Source organism: Antedon bifida, chromosome 1 (genome assembly GCF_963402885.1).
Source record: "Antedon bifida chromosome 1, ecAntBifi1.1, whole genome shotgun sequence".
NCBI classification, from domain to species: Eukaryota; Metazoa; Echinodermata; class Crinoidea; order Comatulida; family Antedonidae; genus Antedon; species Antedon bifida.
Window position 1 is genome coordinate 3,852,994 of NC_136226.1, and position 17,811 is coordinate 3,870,804.

Consider the following 17,811-nt stretch of genomic DNA (forward strand, 5'->3'; position numbering starts at 1 on the left):
ACAAAATCAAGGACTCAAGAGTAGTTGGTGATACGGTGTTGCGATTTTATAATGAAATTATTATATTATTAATATTATAATGAATTATAATCAATGCAATATACATAATAAGTATAAAGACCGTGCTCAATTTTAATTGAAAGAAAACTGAAAACGCGACTTTTCTATACATCTTTTCATACATTTTCTGTGCCCCGTACTTTGTCCTCTTGCAGCTGGTGGCGCTATTTTATGTCGTGATGTTTAATTTTTTATGGTGTTGGAATTGGCCACATCAGTCGCAAAAGTCTGGACAATAAAATATTATATTTTGGAGCTCGTTAAAACCTTTCCTCGGTAAATTATAGCGGAAACGGTTGTTGATTAAATCTAAACGGTGCGTATTAAATTTGAATATTTTGTTTTGTCATTTATAAATGTTTTGACTAAATATTAATAAGTAGGCCTGGCTAAACTGGAAGGAGACGCACCTCTCTACAAACTAACTGGCCGGATGGAGCGCACGGGAGACCGGAGGGCACTGCTTGGAGGACCCAATCATAGGCGGCTGCTAGGCCTACCTTGGCCAAACCTAGGTCCCGTCATATTCATAAATAAATAACATAAACCCGGCCTATATTACACATTGCATGTCATTTGTTGGTTTTGGTTGAAGGTCACTTAAAATTTTAAATAATAAAATATAGGCCTAATTGTAAGGCTTTCCAGATGTAATTGTTTGTAGGCCTAGGCCTAGGCTAGTTAGGCCCCTAGTTAGGCCTATATTTTATGTGCTTCTTTTCGATTGTTATTAATTTAAATATCAGTAAGTTAGTCTAACTTATTTAGTATGTCAAAGAGGTATAAAATAAAACCTTATAGGCCTATATAATTATACAAATCATACTGTTTTATGACTCAGTTTTATGCAATTATTACCTTCTGTGTTTTCAAAAGATTACGACAAATTTTGTTTAATTAAAAAAAAATTAGTTGTTCTGAACAATTATTGCACCTAATTATTTCACTGGAGCGACCGTATCACATGATCTGAGTAAATTGGTAAACGACACTTATTTGTATTTAAAGTAGAAATGGGAATGGTATTTTAAAAGAATGTTAAATATAGTAAATCTATAAATTGCAATTTGCGTAGTTCAAATCCTTTAATTAGTGCAAATTTTTTTGTTTTTGATTTAGCATAAATTATTTTAAAAACGTAGTGTATGAGTCGATTTTGCATAGGTTGGAAAACTTTATTAATAACTCAAAAACAGAAATTTTTTTTTTTGACTGGTTCAAAAGCTTTTACTAAACATAATGTGTTCTAGATTTTGCATATAGCTCAAGCCTTTTACAAATGTTTTCTTGCTTTTGTTGCCTAGTGCAAAATAGTGCAATTTGTTTGGGATATTCACCTTTGAATTTGAATACTGTAGTTCACAAATCTTATTATTTTGCATACTGTACTACCTACATATAGGCCAAGTACATTGTGATTGATATATTTTATTCCCTGTTCTAGTGTACAGAATTTTACAACATACAATAAATGAAATCATTATATTAATTGTGAATACTATTCATGTATAAGATTTATAATATAAACATTACCAGACATTTTGCAATAAATGGTAACTAATATTTAATAATATTGCATAGATTGACGATACTACTTGATGCATCTATTTTGCAACATTGTGATTACTGATGCACACTCTGATGCATAACATTATACTGTCACAGTAGTTCACAAACTCATTTAAGATGCTGTATAAATCTTAAACTCAGATAGGAATATTTTATTTGATATAGCAGATATTGAAATTATGTAGCAAGATGTTGTGATATATACTGTAATATTTTTAGCTTATGTTTGCAATTAATGATTTTAGCCTCTTAAATTCTTACATATAATTATGACTGTTGCAATATAATACTGTGTAAGTGTAACTGTCTAGTAAATGTCACAAACCTGTGTTTCTGTTCAAATTTATTGTGATTCCATCTGTTAATTGTGTAATAGCTTAATAGCATGTTTTTGACAAGAGATTGTGTTCTGTAAGTTGTTCAACATGTAGGCTTGTTCTCAGTTGATTATTAATGGTCAGCCTACAATACAAATTGATGCAAGATAAAAAGTTTTAAATGAATGCTTAAATTAATTTACAATTTTTTTATATTAGAAAATAAATCTGTTCAATCACATTACGGTAATAAATATATTTAAGATACTTTAATTCTTAGTATAAAAATTAATATTTTTACTGTAACACACCTGAGTAGATTCTTGTCATTTGATTGGAGGATTGGGTCACATGATATTCAATATGCAATTTCATTATGCTTCTTCCATGCTTCTTCCATGCTTCTAAATTGATTCTGCAATTTATTTTAAAATGATTTTTATCTGTAAAATTAAATTGATTACTTTTATTATATTTACAGTGTTTCCTTTTTATCTTTAAAACAATATGTATAAGATTTATATAAAAATTAATATAAAATAACAAAATAAAAGTTTGTAATTATTATTGTGTTTTAGATGCCTTCTACTACAATGAAGGTGGTGCGGTGTCCGTCGGACGAGCTATCCATCACAAATTGTGCAATAGTGAGCCCAGAAGATTTTAAACGGAATGCCAAGTAAGCTTGTATTATAATAACCACACAAACACATCATTACCATATCGATATTATCATTGACATTATCATCGATATTATCATTGACATCGTCGTCATTTGAAACCTGATCGATTGTAATTAAGGCTACAAAAACAACCCTGTCTAACTTCTTTTTACCATTAGACATCTTTATCATTTTTACTCTTACCATCTTAATACAGTACAACATTGACATCAATATCAATATCTTTTATTAAGACATCCTGTTATTGGCCTTTGGCTGTTGGATGTGAATTAAAGAATTAATACTGTATACAATCCATTCAACATATTTATCATCATATTATCAACATATCAAATCATACAATATTTTCATCATTTATAAATTATATATATATATATTTTCAACATTATTGATAATCAATATTTTTATCATTGCAAATTATCATCATTATTTTCACAATTAATTATGAAAAGCTATACTTCTATTATTTCATTTTTTAAAGGCATATTACTGTAAGAGTCCAGGGTAGTCCATATGTATTTAGCATCGCTCTTGACCAGAAGGTACCCAGCGGCTCGATTGGCTTCAGTCTGGTTCAGGTTAGTTAAATGTATTTACAACTGTTGGATTGACCATTAAGGTAAAAATATAAGTGACTCTCAGAATTGAACATTTTGACTTACTTGTAATACATAGATTATGAATACAATCCTTGGTCCGATCACTGCAGTGTTGAGTGGAGGAATGACATATAAACATACACAATACAGAGAAAATGGAGATGGGTTTTGATTTTCTTTACCTTGCACTTAGTTTATTCATTGAGTAATAAATTAGATTAAATTTATTTTGTAGGCTCTTCATGATTTAATCTTTCATTATGTTTTGCTAAAGCTGAATAAAAAAAAATTAAATGGTAATAATGTTTTATTATTCTAGAGAAAATGGGCGATGCTGTCAATTGGCCAAGATGTAGAAGGTAAGTGCGTTGCTGACGTAGGGTTTACCCTGGTGTACTAGCTCACACACAGCCGCTGTTGTTTACAGATAAGAGAGCGCCTAAATTGACAGCACTGACCTTTAGGGGAGAAGCATGTAGTTGACATGTCTACATTGCTATGAGTTGATCGTTGAAATGGTGCTAGAATACAAATGGACAACATTTTCATATTATATTTTATGACACAAAAAGGAAGAAAAGACTGTAGTCTGCTATTGATATCAATTTCAACACCAAGACAGAAGCAGGCTAATGTATTGATAGATTAAGCCATTACTGGACTTCAATGAATCAAAATCAATATTTATGTTTATACATTTGAAAGTCTGCCTTTCTGACCTATGACCTTTGTGTTTTGATTAGTTATTATGTTAATTTAATCCCTCTTATCTGGACTATCGTGGAGAAATTTCTCCATAGTGGTCAGTTTCTCAGCATCTCGGCATCAAAACTACAGCTGTTTTAACTATATAAAATAGGGATCATGTAAAAATTATTCTACTGCAATTACTGCAGAAATTATAAACAGTGTGTACAATCCCCTCCAAACCCCCCTAAAAAAAGCTTGCTAAAATTGAACAAACAAACAAAGAAGAAAATGTAGTTATGGCAGTAAAGTAATTTGCTGAATTAATGAATTCATTTTGTATAGAATAACAAAAATATAAGCAAAGGATGAGTGTTTTTTAATTTCTTATTTTAGTTTCTCCTTACAATCTTGACCCAAACACTCAGCTGATTGCTACGATTGTTTTAGAAGCAGACTATCTTCAAAAGAAAAGGTAACTGTTGTGCCCAAATATGGTAGTGATATGCTCAAATATGGTAGTGATATGACACCATCATGTCCATATATGGGCACATCACATTTTTTTGTCACATAAAGTTTGATAGTGTAGAAGTGCTTTATTTTAACATCATCTATTAGATGCATGTTTAAGCCCATGAGGTTATGAAAAATAGTCAGTTTACCACCATTTTTTGCTGACCATATATGTATATCCATGACATTATCCTATAGCATTTTTTTCTTTTTATTAATTTCATTTTTCTGCCCTTTAGTCATTAATTATATTTCTCTGCCTTTTTCTTTATTTTAGTGGCAGCAGTGAGGCTTATGATTCTGATAAAATGGCTCAGGAATTTTGTATCCAGTTTGTGAGGAAAGCATTCAGTGTAGGACAACAGGTAAGTCTATACAGAAATACATCAATTTAAGCGTGGCGTAGATACAATGCAGGCAAGTTGACCAATGACAAGTTTGAATAATTCATGGCTTGTGATTGATCAAATTAATTACGTACATCCTTTGGCATTTAAAAATAATTGAGAATTTCTCAACGTGTAATAATTTGTCATTTAAAAACAAAAAAGAAAAAGAAAAACCTTATAGAAAAATTAGATAGACCCAGCGTGAACAGCATGGTTTACGAGTTGCTATGGCACTATAGCTATTACAATATAGATGTGTTTTATATACTAATTCAGCATTGAAGCATTTCAATTTTGAGCATTTGAATAAATTGCTTTATCAATTTATTTGTCATCTTCATCCCTAGATGGTATTCAAAATGGCAGATAAGAAGTTGCTTAGCTTGGTGGTTAAAGAAATTAGTGGTAAGCAAACTGCATGCTTCATTGCACATTCAATGTGGAGCTCTTAAATTTATTATTTTAAGTGAATTATCTCATGTTATAGCATGGAGGAATTCAACAATTAGCACAATATTTCATTGAAGAGTTTTCTCCATCACCTAATTGAAAATCAGTCATGCATAGTGCTTGAAATGAGTAGAGACATGATATCACTCATTGATAATATCCAATGCCTATCATAGTTGATAAGTTCATTATAATCTGAATTTTGACAAAAGTATTATGAAAAACATTGAATGAAGCAACACAGTACCATAATTAAATTCATTTTTTTTTACAGGAGCCGACCCTTCGATATTAAAAGGTCAATCGGGGTCTGGTAAATCCAGCGCTCTTAAGATTGGTGAACTTCTTAGTAATAGCCAGATCATATTTGAGAAAGGAGAGAATTCCGCTCTTAATTTAACTGGAAAATCTAAAGTGTAAGTGTTTATATATATATATATATTTTAAACTTAAATTAAAATTAATTTTTCAAGCTCTTAAAGAAAGTATAACCAATATGGTAGATATTCAGGAATAAATGAATATTACAACTGTACTATTGTGAATATACTGAAGTGTCCTTTTTTTGGATTTGAACCAAAGACCTCATAAAGTACTACAGTGTGAGCATTTTACCATAACATTTGTCATAAAATCGATGTAATTGTCTTTTTAGAAAGACAGGAGCTCAATCCATCATCAATCCTGACTGGGATTTTAAACAAATGGGAATTGGAGGTCTGGATAAGGTAAGAAAAATGTTCTCAGCACAAACCATTCCCTGATTTTACTTTACACCCAGTACATAAATTGAGATCATAAATATAATTGGGAGTTAGTTCAATCTAATGATCTATTAAAATAAAATTTATAACTAATATTGTATTCATTTTCTTACAGGAATTTTCCAACATATTTAGGAGAGCGTTTGCATCTCGCGTCTTTCCCCCTGAGTTTGTAGAACAGATAGGTGGCAAGCACGTGCGGGGTATCCTATTGTATGGACCACCAGGTAAATGCATTGTTGTAGCTTCTGTAGACCCATACAGTGGGTTAGCTGTGTAGGCTGTAGACAGATTTTCATTAAACATAACATAGCAGTAAATGTATTCCATTGTGATTGGTGTGGAAAGTAATAAAAATATGTTTTCTAATCCGGGACACTCCTATTAAGGGAATACTTTTTGCAGGATCTTGAAGGTATCCCCTTGATAAGGGTTCTACTGTACGCAAGTAAATTTAAAAATGCTCTCCGTAGTCAGTTTGTAACAGTATTACCAAAATTGTTTTCCCTATTTCAGGTACTGGTAAAACTCTAATGGCAAGAACTATCGGTAAAATGTTAAACGCTCGTGAGCCGCAAATTGTAAATGGACCAGAAGTACTCAATAAATTTGTGGGAGAATCGGAAGCAAATATTAGAAAACTATTTCAAGCAGCTGAGGAGGAACAAAAAAGGGTTAGTATTAGTAATTTTTGGTCCAGAAACTGATATTCTACTATAAAATATAGGCCAAACAATTTATTTGAAAATGCACCTTTGATGTGGAGGCAGTCGCCAATTCGATGGTGCGACTGACACAAAACTAAACCACCATCATAAAAAATAAGGAAAGTGACAAATGATATACACTGAGCCAATAAACCCCCACCTCCACCTCCACATAAAACAATAAAGAAAGGGAAAAGGAACATTATGCTAAGCCTCTGCTACCATTCATATCACAATGTGAAACAGAAAAGATGAGAAATTATGCAAAAATAATAATTATATATATACTCAATTTATTTATTTTGAATTGCATTGACAGTGTGGCATAAACAGTGGTTTGCATATTATAATATTGGATGAGATTGATGCTATCTGTAAGCAGAGAGGCAGTATGGTAAGTAATCATATATACACAGCTAAACATACATTATTGATAACCTGATACGATATATTATGACTTACTCTAAGTGTCTTCTTTACTCTCTGTGTATATCATCTTAAACAAAATCAATATATTTATTTGCATACAATTACATATATCTGTATATATTATACTGCCTTTTTCCATGAACAATATTTAATACAATGTAATTGAAAATTGGCAAGAACAACGATATACTGTATATTGCAAACAATTACATTACAAATGTATCCAATTTTAGAATATAATAATTATTTAATCACAATTAAAATGGCCGTTTAAAGGTTTAAATTGACATGAATGTGATGTGTGCATTAAATATTATTTGATAATTTTGAACATAAAAAAACATCCATTTTTATCCTTTTTTGTAAAATATGGATTAAATTGAATATAATTAGATAAAATTAACACACTAATTTATGCATATACATTGCAGTCTGGCAGTACTGGTGTACATGACACGGTTGTCAACCAACTTCTGTCTAAAATTGATGGTGTGGAACAGCTGGACAACATTTTACTTATTGGTAAGTAATGTGGTTGAATACTTGAGCTACTCTTCCCTAAATTTTAATGTCTTGGGTTCATATCCAGATATAAATCTACTCCTTTTAAGTGCTTTTTTTTTCAACTTTTATACATATTTCTTTTTGTGTGTTTTTTTCACTTAGTATAAAATGATAAAATATATGCACGATCATGTTGTGATAGATTCATTTTTTTTCAAGGAATGACAAATAGAAGAGATTTAATAGACGATGCTTTGCTTCGACCAGGTCGACTCGAAGTACAGATGGAAATTAGTAAGAAAGTTTGATAAAATATTAAGTGTTAAAGTGCGAACAATTATAATAAAATGAGTATGTTTGGTAAAAGGTAAAAAAAAGTAATCTAGAATAGTGTTTATTAAAAAAATATATATTTTTAAATTCTCAGATATACAGTACTGTATATGATTTTTTTTTATCCCAGCCTTGTCTACACTATGAAAATTTACCAAATTCTTGGTTGCCTACTCAAAGTTTGTTAGAGTAGACTAGTGCAAGCAAACTTGTTTTCTGCAGTTTGCTCGAGTTTTCTACATCTGAAAATCACAGATCGGTCTTCCAACATATTACCTAATTGTCAAGTTTCAAAATATCACAACATTGTGCTTTTATAAACCCAAAGGTTTACCAGATGAAGAGGGTAGGATACAGATATTTGAGATTTACGTGAACAAAATGAGAGACAACAACAAAATGGCGAAAGATGTTGACATCAAAGAGCTAGCAATAGAAACGAAGAACTACAGTGGTGCTGAGATTGCTGGACTTGTACGAGCAGCACAGTCGATGGCCATGAACAGGGTTATTAGGGTATGTGAAGCCTATACCACTTTTACCTCGCCTAGATATTTAAAAAACGCATGCTCAGTTATCAAATTATGACTACACTGATTATATCCTATATTCACATTTCCTAGCAAAATCTCGGATTTTACACACCAGAAGTCTACACATATTTTTTTATATGGTGTACGCCTCGATGTGTAGGCTTTTTATGCCTTTAATTTTGTTTACTTATCAAGCCCAGTTAGAGGAAAAATGGCAAAATCAGCACTGTGGTCATGTTACAAGAGTTGTCAAAACAATAAAAAATCCTAGAAAGTAGGAAGCATTTTGTCATTTTTCCCCTGACTGAGCCTGTTTTTTTTAATTGATTTTTTAAATTAATAATTTAATTTGATAATTGTTTCACTGAAGGCTGATTCAAAAGTAGTAGTTGATTATGATGCGGCAGAAAACATTCAGATTACTAAACAAGATTTTGTGATGGCTATGGAACATGATATTAAACCGGTAAGGTATACAATAGAACCTCTATTAAGGAGACACATTTAAGACCCAACAAAATGTCCTGTTAATAATAGTCACCTGGAAAGGAGTTGGCAATAGTGTTAACATTTTTATGCTGTCGTTAATTTCACGGAAAAGTTTCTACTAAACAGCGGTGTCCCCTGAATAGAGGTGTCCCTTAAATAGGGATGTCTCCTGAATAAGGGTGTCCCCTAAATAGGGGTGTCCCCTGAATAGAGGTGTTCCCTGAATAAGGTGTCCCCTGAATAGGGGTGTGTCTTGAATAGGGGTGTCCCCTGAATGGGGGTGTCTTTTGAATCGAAGTGTCTCCTGAATAGAGATGTCTCCTGAATAGGAGTGTCCCCTGAATAGAGGTGTCCCTTGATTAGAGGTGTCCCCTGAATAGGGGTGTCCTAAAGGAGAGGTTCTTCTCTACTTGCTCTCTGCAAATTTAACCCAAATCTCATTATGGAATTATATATATTTAGTAATATTACATAGCCTATGTAAATACGTGAACGTGATTGGTTGAAACTGCGTCACATGACTACCGCTGCGAGGATCGTAAATCGTATATATCCTCGAGAACGATGATATTGACCGATTAATTTTCGCGTAATTATCGTGTCCCCTGTCATTAAACATATACATTCTCGAGTTCGATGATATTGACTGTGTAATTTTCGTGTGGCAACACTCGCGTTTGCCGATAAATAAACAAAAGTCATCTACTGGATCTTGAACCTGGGTGGAATTGTCACTCCATCGCAAGACAACGCTTCTACCACTGCACCACGCAGCTTGCTTGAAGAAATTAATCATCTAAACTATTTAAACTATGCATACATAGCGCCCTCATTTGTTATTAGTCCTCCCTAAATGTGATGAAACACCGTTTGTGATTGGTCAATACTCACGGTAGTAACCTAGTAACTAGTACGCGCTGAACATCCGGTGATTCGGCTCCTCGAAGAGAAGACGATGAATTGTTTATTCGGCCTACCTGATTATAATATTATTATTAATAGGCTTATTGATGGAAATTCTTCTGTTAATTTAAACGACCTAGGCTTAAGTGAATATTTTATTGCCAAGGAATCATTAATTAGTAATTATCTGTATATTATTCTTCGCAAGGTAAGGTGTCTAGGCAGGAGGCTTGTTTACATACAATACAAGTACTATAGAATAGGAGGCCTAGCCTAGCTTCACCCAACCCAGCAGACTTGTTCTTGGCTATATAATATAACAGATATCGCCTTTTATATCGGTAAAATATAAGATTTAACATCCCCTCGGGATGATATTATGTTCTCGGGGAATTATATATCCCTCAGCTGCCGCTTCGGGATATATATATTCCCTCGAACATAATATCATTCCCTCGGGGATGTCAAATCTTATATTTCACCTCTAAGCAGGCAATATCTGTATAGTGTTATACAAACACAACCATATTATTTTTTGTAGGCATTTGGTGTGAGTAACGAAAACTTTGATCGTTATATCGTCAATGGTATCATCCCTTGGGGACCTCAAGTTACAAGAGTTATAGAAGATGGAGAGCTTATAATTAAACAAGCACTCGAAAGTGAAAGAACACCATTGGCTAGTTTACTTTTGGAAGGTAGGTTCGTAAAGACGCTATAAATGGTTTTTTATTGTGAAAATAATAAAGGAACATTTTCTAACTTAGTAAATGGAGCAAGTATATTATATCTCCTCCAAATAAAGGAAATGGAGGCTCTACAAATCTTTTATCCAACCATGTATGTTCTGCTTTGTGATTGGTCAGTTTAAATGTTTTTTTCTTTTATCAGGCGCTCCAACCAATGGCAAGACGGCATTAGCTGCCACACTTGGAATCAAGTCCGAGTTTCCTTTTGTAAAGATCTGTTCACCAGAAGATATGATTGGCTTCTCAGAAAGCGCCAAATGTCACGCTATCAAAAAGGTCAGTATAGTGAGGTCAATCTTTTGTCACATATCATAATTTTTTAACACAGTATATTTTTATTCTTTTTTTTCTTTAGGGGTTTACAAAATTAGTTTCTTGAGTTCCCTGCATTTCCATACATTTTTTTAATAAGGTTCTTACCTAATATTTTATTTTCATGGAATGAAATTTATTTTGATTGCGTGATTGAATTTTTATTTGTTCACAGATATTTGAAGACGCGTACAAGTCGCAACTGAGCTGTGTTGTTATAGATGATATTGAGAGATTATTAGGTATATATACCTATTGTTTTTTTTTATTATGAAAGCATATTCAAATAGAGAAAAAGTATTTTAAAAAATCTCTTGAGTGACTCCAACTGTGATTCGAACTTGCCTCTTCTGCTTGGTATACAGACACTCTACCATTAGACCACTTTTATGGAATGATCAAATCTTAAAACTCTTCAAATTAGTATTGTGTAATTGCATTAAGTTTGTACAATGTACAACCAATATTACATTGGTACGTATGCCTTTATCATCAGTTGTATTTGTGTACACATAAATTATTTAAATTTAAAACTTGTCTTATTCTTTAACAGACTATGTTCCAATAGGCCCACGGTTTTCAAACTTGGTTCTTCAGGCTTTGCTTGTATTATTAAAAAAACAGCCACCCAAGGTAGGGAGACAACAGCAATGTTTTGTTTTTTTTCACTATGATCCAATGTTTTTAGCTTGTCAATTTTTTTTCATAATCTGAAATGAAATGTACTAAATGAAAACATATGAAATGAGATATATTTATATATTTCCAGACTTACTTACAATTACAAATACTTTTCGTTGTTCATATTTAAAACTACTTTCAGATCAATCAATAACTTAGATTTGTACTCCATGGCTAGAGTTTTACCATATATAAATATGGTATTTCCTGTCTAGAGTAATAAATTGAATGAATTCTATCTTTCAATTTTAAAAGGGGCGTAAACTATTGATTATTGGAACCACCAGCCGAAAAGACGTTCTTGAGAATATGGAAATGACGCCGGCATTCACCAAACATGTTCATGTTTCTAACTTATCTAGTGGAAGTGAAATTATTAAAGTCTTAGAGGTACGGTTTATATGGTTATTGAATAATGAATTTGATAGGATCCAAATATGATTTTTTTACTGATGTTAATAATCTTTTATGGTAAACTTTTGATATTTTTATGGATCATTTTTTTGTGTGTAAAGCACTTATAAACATTGTATTAGGCTCTTAAGGGTGTATTTAATGACAATGTGTTTTATTATTCTTATTTCAGCATCTTAAGGGTGTATTTAATAACAATGTGTTATATTATTCTTATTTCAGCATCTTAAGGGTGTATTTAATAACAATATGTTTTATTATTCTTATTTCAGCATCTTAAGGGTGTATTTACAGAACAAGAAGTTTCAGAGATATCTTCAAAAATAAGTAATAAAGGGTAAATATTTACTTCATACAAATGTTTTTTTTTCGTTTACTGTCCTGAAACGAGAGCTCGCTATTGGCCCGTCTGGTTGACATAGCATTTACATGTTTGACCCTAATTAATTTTGTTATCTTTCACAGTGTCTGGGTCGGAATCAAACGTCTTATAGCATTAATTGAGATGGCACGCCAGACAAAAGGACCGCATCGAGTCGCAAAGTTCTTGGTTCTGCTTGAAGAAGAAGGAGGGTAAGTGAATAATGAATGAACAAATGCATTAGAGCTCCTATTGAAAGGACACCCTTAAAACATAACAAAGTGTCCCCTTAAGAGTAGTGTCCAAAAAGACGTGTTATACTGTAAAGCTCTGTCTACACTATCAAACTTTATGTGACAAACTAATGTGATGTGCCCATATATGGACACAATTATGTCATATTATTACCATATTTGGACATATCACTACCATATTTGGACACTTCATACTTTTTTTGTCGAACTAGTTTGATAGTGTAGACACAGCTTTAAGTAATTGTGATTTTTTATTTTTGTAATTAAATAAATGTTTGTAATTTTGATTTTCAGACTTAAACCATGATGAGCCATGAAGTAATTATTTCTGAAATGGAAAATATTAATATTAATTAATATTAGTAATAAAATTAATATTATAGAAATATTAAATATTAGTGACCAACACTTAATATAGAGAAACAGTACTTATGTGAGGAGAGTGGGTCATTGACCTAGGTCAAACCGAAAACTGTGTATGGCGTTTGAAATTGAATCAACTGTGTACGTGTGCTCTTGTTCTATCTACAGTACATTGTAATGTCGCATATTATATATATTGATTAATTTAATAAATAATAATAAAGTTTCTTTATGCCTGTGCATTTATAGATATAAATATCAAATGCTGCCTTGTGAAGTAATATACTATAATATGAGTACTTGTTGTGCGTGAATATATGTTAATAACTATTGTTGTTCAACCGTACCACGCTGGGGCTGTCACTATCCAATCAAATTACATGTGTGTTAGATATTCACCGAATAAATAATATACTTTAAAGGTATGTAAGTTTAAAATAACTATTAATTTAGTTTTAATTTATTTCATTCTAATAATAAGATAATACAATGGCGCAGCAGAAAATTAAGTAAGCCCATGGGGCTTTAACACAAGTTCCACCAGGATTTAAAACAATTTTCGAGATCCAACCATTCCATTTAAATGTTATATATATTTAAATTTAACCTAATATTATTAATCAAACATTGTTTCATATAATATCAATAACTTTTACCCCTGCAGTTTCTATATAAATATATATATAATATACATATTTTTAGTTTAATAATTAATGTAATATTGGTTAAAAAGTATTGCTTGTTAATATAGTTAATATTATTATTAGTCGATTGATTTAATTTAAACTACAGTATTTGAATGTCAGTCTAATACTTGCAGGATTTCAAGCCAGGATATGTATGGGCAGCAACTTAACCACACAGCTGAAATTATGCTAAAATAAATTTAAAAATAATCTACTAATATTAAAATTTGTCCTCATTGAAATATTATATGTTAAACATCATATTTTTAATATATTATTGTCTTGTACAAGGTTCTATTGTATTGTAAAATCAATGTTTTAGAGAAAAGTAAAATTATAGTTATGATATCAAAAAAAAACTATTGGTATTTTATTAACTTATGAATTTCATTTTTAGTATGTGCTATATATAAATAATATGAAGGATATTTTGTATTGTATGTGCCTTAATTTTGTAGTTGTCCTGAAAAAAAATATATTGTAAATTCTGATTTATTATCTGATCTATTATGGTATAGTACCATGTATATTATTTTGTAGATATTTTTTGTAAAGTTTGTTTTCCAATAGGTGAATAGGTTTTCCGACCCCTTTATTTATTGACACCATTATACCATAATTTGACATATACTACATATTTTAAAAAGTCATTTTTTATCTAAAATTAAAAAAAAACATTTATTTTGTTAAAATGCTCAAAACTTCAAATTTATATAAATAAAAGGGTCGAAATTTTGTAATTTTTCGAAATTTTCTCTGTACAGATATTTTTTTTAAAATGGCCAAAATATCGACTTTTTAAAATTCAATTATTATGCAATAATATAGTCATATATGCACATATATTGCATTATCATCATCTTATAGTCATAGTAACCAGTTATGTCAGAAATAAAATGGTCGAAATTTTGTCATTTTTCGAAAATTTCCCTGTACTATAGTACAAGAATTTTTTTCAAAAATTGGCCAAAATATCAAGTTTTTAAAATTCAATTATTATGCGTTTTTATTGCTGTATATGATCATATATTGCTTTATGATCATCTTATAGTACCATAGAAGCCATATTTTTGAAAAATAAAAAGGTCGAAAATTGGCCATTTTTCGAAAAAAATCCCTGTACTATGGTACAGGAATTTTTTTCAAAAAATTTCCAAAATATAAAGTTTTTAAAATTCAATTATGCGTTTTTATTGCTGTATATGATCATATATTGCTTTATGATCATCTTATAGTACCAGAGAACCCTGTACTATAGTACAAGGATTTTTTTCAAAAATTGGCTAAAATATCAAGTTTTTAAAATTCAATTATTATGCGTTTTTATTGCTGTATATGATCATATATTGCTTTATGATCATCTTATAGCACCATAGAACCCATTTTTGTCAAAAAATAAAATGGTCGAAAATTGGCCATTTTTCGAAAAAATCCCTGTACTATAGTACAAGGATTTTTTCAAACAATGGCCAAAATATAAAGTTTTTAAAATTCAATTATTATGCGTTTTTATGGCTGTATATGATCATATATTGCTTTATGATAATCTTATAGTACCATAGAACCCATTTTTGTCGAAAAATAAAAAGGTCGAAAATTGGCCAAAATATCAAGTTTTTAAAATTAAATTATTATGCGTTTTTATTGCTGTATATGGTCATATATTGCTTTATGATCATCTTATAGTACCATAGAACCCATTTTTGTCGAAAAATAAAAAGGTCGAAAATTAGCCATTTTTCGAAAAAAATCCCTGTACTATAGTACAGGGATTTTTTCAAAAATTGGCCAAAATATCAAGTTTTTAAAATTCAATTATTATGCGTTTTTATTGCTGTATATGGTCATATATTGCTTTATGATCATCTTATAGTACCATAGAACCCATTTTTGTCGAAAAATAAAAAGGTCGAAAATTAGCCATTTTTCGAAAAAATTCCTGTACTATAGTACAGGGATTTTTTCAAAAATTGGCCAAAATATCAAGTTTTTAAAATTCAATTATTATGCGTTTTTATTGCTGTTTATGATCATATATTGCTTTATGATCATCTTATAGTACCATAGAGCCCATTTTTGTCGAAAAATAAAAAGGTCGAAAATTGGCCATTTTTCGAAAAAATCCCTGTACTATAGTACAGGGATTTTTTTCAAAAAATGGCCAAAATATCAAGTTTTTAAAATTCAATTATTATGCGTTTTTATTGCTGTTTATGATCATATATTGCTTTATGATCATCTTATAGTACCATAGAGCCCATTTTTGTCGAAAAATAAAAAGGTCGAAAATTGGCAATTTTTCGAAAAAATCCCTGTACTATAGTACAGAGATTTTTTCAAAAATTGGCCAAAATATCAAGTTTTTAAAATTCAATTATTATGCGTTTTTATTGCTGTATATGGTCATATATTGCTTTATGATCATCTTATAGTACCATAGAACCCATTTTTGTCGAAAAATAAAAAGGTCGAAAATTAGTCATTTTTCGAAAAAAATCCCTGTACTATAATAGTACAGGGAAAAATTGGCCAAAATATCAAGTTTTTAAAATTCAATTATTATGCGTTTTTATTGCTGTATATGGTTATATATTGCTTTATGATCATCTTATAGTACCATAGAACCCATTTTTGTCGAAAAATAAAAAGGTCGAAAATTAGCCATTTTTCGAAAAAATCCCTGTACTATAGTACAGGGATTTTTTAAAAATTGGCCAAAATATCAAGTTTTTAAAATTAAATTATTATGCGTTTTTATTGCTGTATATGGTCATATATTGCTTTATGATCATCTTATAGTACCATAGAACCCATTTTTGTCGAAAAATAAAAAGGTCGAAAATTAGCCATTTTTCGAAAAAATCCCTGTACAGGGATTTTTTCAAAAATTGGCCAAAATATCAAGTTTTTAAAATTCAATTATTATGCGTTTTTATTGCTGTTTATGATCATATATTGCTTTATGATCATCTTATAGTACCATAGAGCCCATTTTTGTCGAAAAATAAAAAGGTCGAAAATTGGCAATTTTTCGAAAAAATCCCTGTACTATAGTACAGGGATTTTTTCAAAAATTGGCCAAAATATCAAGTTTTTAAAATTCAATTATTATGCGTTTTTATTGCTGTATATGGTCATATATTGCTTTATGATCATCTTATAGTACCATAGAACCCATTTTTGTCGAAAAATAAAAAGGTCGAAAATTAGTCATTTTTCGAAAAAAATCCCTGTACTATAATAGTACAGGGAAAAATTGGCCAAAATATCAAGTTTTTAAAATTCAATTATTATGCGTTTTTATTGCTGTATATGGTTATATATTGCTTTATGATCATCTTATAGTACCATAGAACCCATTTTTGTCGAAAAATAAAAAGGTCGAAAATTAGCCATTTTTCGAAAAAATCCCTGTACTATAGTACAGGGATTTTTTAAAAATTGGCCAAAATATCAAGTTTTTAAAATTAAATTATTATGCGTTTTTATTGCTGTATATGGTCATATATTGCTTTATGATCATCTTATAGTACCATAGAACCCATTTTTGTCGAAAAATAAAAAGGTCGAAAATTAGCCATTTTTCGAAAAAATCCCTGTACTATAGTACAGGGATTTTTTCAAAAATTGGCCAAAATATCAAGTTTTTAAAATTCAATTATTATGCGTTTTTATTGCTGTATATGGTCATATATTGCTTTATGATCATCTTATAGTACCATAGAACCCATTTTTGTCGAAAAATAAAAAGGTCGAAAATTAGCCATTTTTCGAAAAAATCCCTGCGCAAAGGGTACAGCTCAATCTTCTCATTCGGAAAGGTAAAGAACGCAAAAAGAAATGGACAAGAAATGGACAGAGCCATGTGGGGTCATTAAAACTGAATTGGACTGGGTCATTAGATAATGAGGAAACGGGACAATTGGCCAATGGGGCCCAAGAATCTAGGAGGTTGTTTTGAATACCGGCATACTAAAAACTGTCAATTTTAGGGGTTTATCACATGATCGATGTATTAAATGATATTAAATAATAGAATAATAAGACTTTAATTTTATG

General features: G+C 30.6%; 1 protein-coding gene across 1 annotated transcript; it reads left to right on the plus strand.

The window, feature by feature from the left end:
* Positions 1 to 248: 248 nt before the first annotated feature.
* LOC144838218 (vesicle-fusing ATPase-like) lies at positions 249 to 14,180 on the plus strand. The gene is made up of 24 exons (XM_078693573.1): positions 249 to 376; positions 2,525 to 2,625; positions 3,111 to 3,207; positions 3,548 to 3,587; positions 4,312 to 4,390; positions 4,709 to 4,796; positions 5,168 to 5,225; positions 5,545 to 5,686; positions 5,926 to 5,998; positions 6,150 to 6,261; positions 6,551 to 6,708; positions 7,061 to 7,135; positions 7,602 to 7,692; positions 7,894 to 7,968; positions 8,336 to 8,523; positions 8,911 to 9,006; positions 10,474 to 10,630; positions 10,824 to 10,957; positions 11,169 to 11,235; positions 11,547 to 11,626; positions 11,930 to 12,064; positions 12,361 to 12,425; positions 12,554 to 12,661; positions 12,998 to 14,180. Exons 2-24 carry the CDS (start codon positions 2,525 to 2,527, stop codon positions 13,008 to 13,010), a joined length of 2,232 nt encoding a protein of 743 aa, XP_078549699.1. The 5' UTR covers positions 249 to 376; the 3' UTR covers positions 13,011 to 14,180.
* Positions 14,181 to 17,811: the final 3,631 nt, after the last annotated feature.

Excerpts from the sequence above, each read along its gene's own strand:
- LOC144838218 (XM_078693573.1), top strand. The coding sequence starts at position 2,525 with ATGCCTTCTACTACAATGAAGGTGGTGCGGTGTCCGTCGGACGAGCTA. Across the intron at positions 7,136-7,601 it reads GTAAGCAGAGAGGCAGTATG|TCTGGCAGTACTGGTGTACA; the intron begins GTAAGTAATCAT and ends TATACATTGCAG. Across the intron at positions 10,631-10,823 it reads GGCTAGTTTACTTTTGGAAG|GCGCTCCAACCAATGGCAAG; the intron begins GTAGGTTCGTAA and ends TTCTTTTATCAG.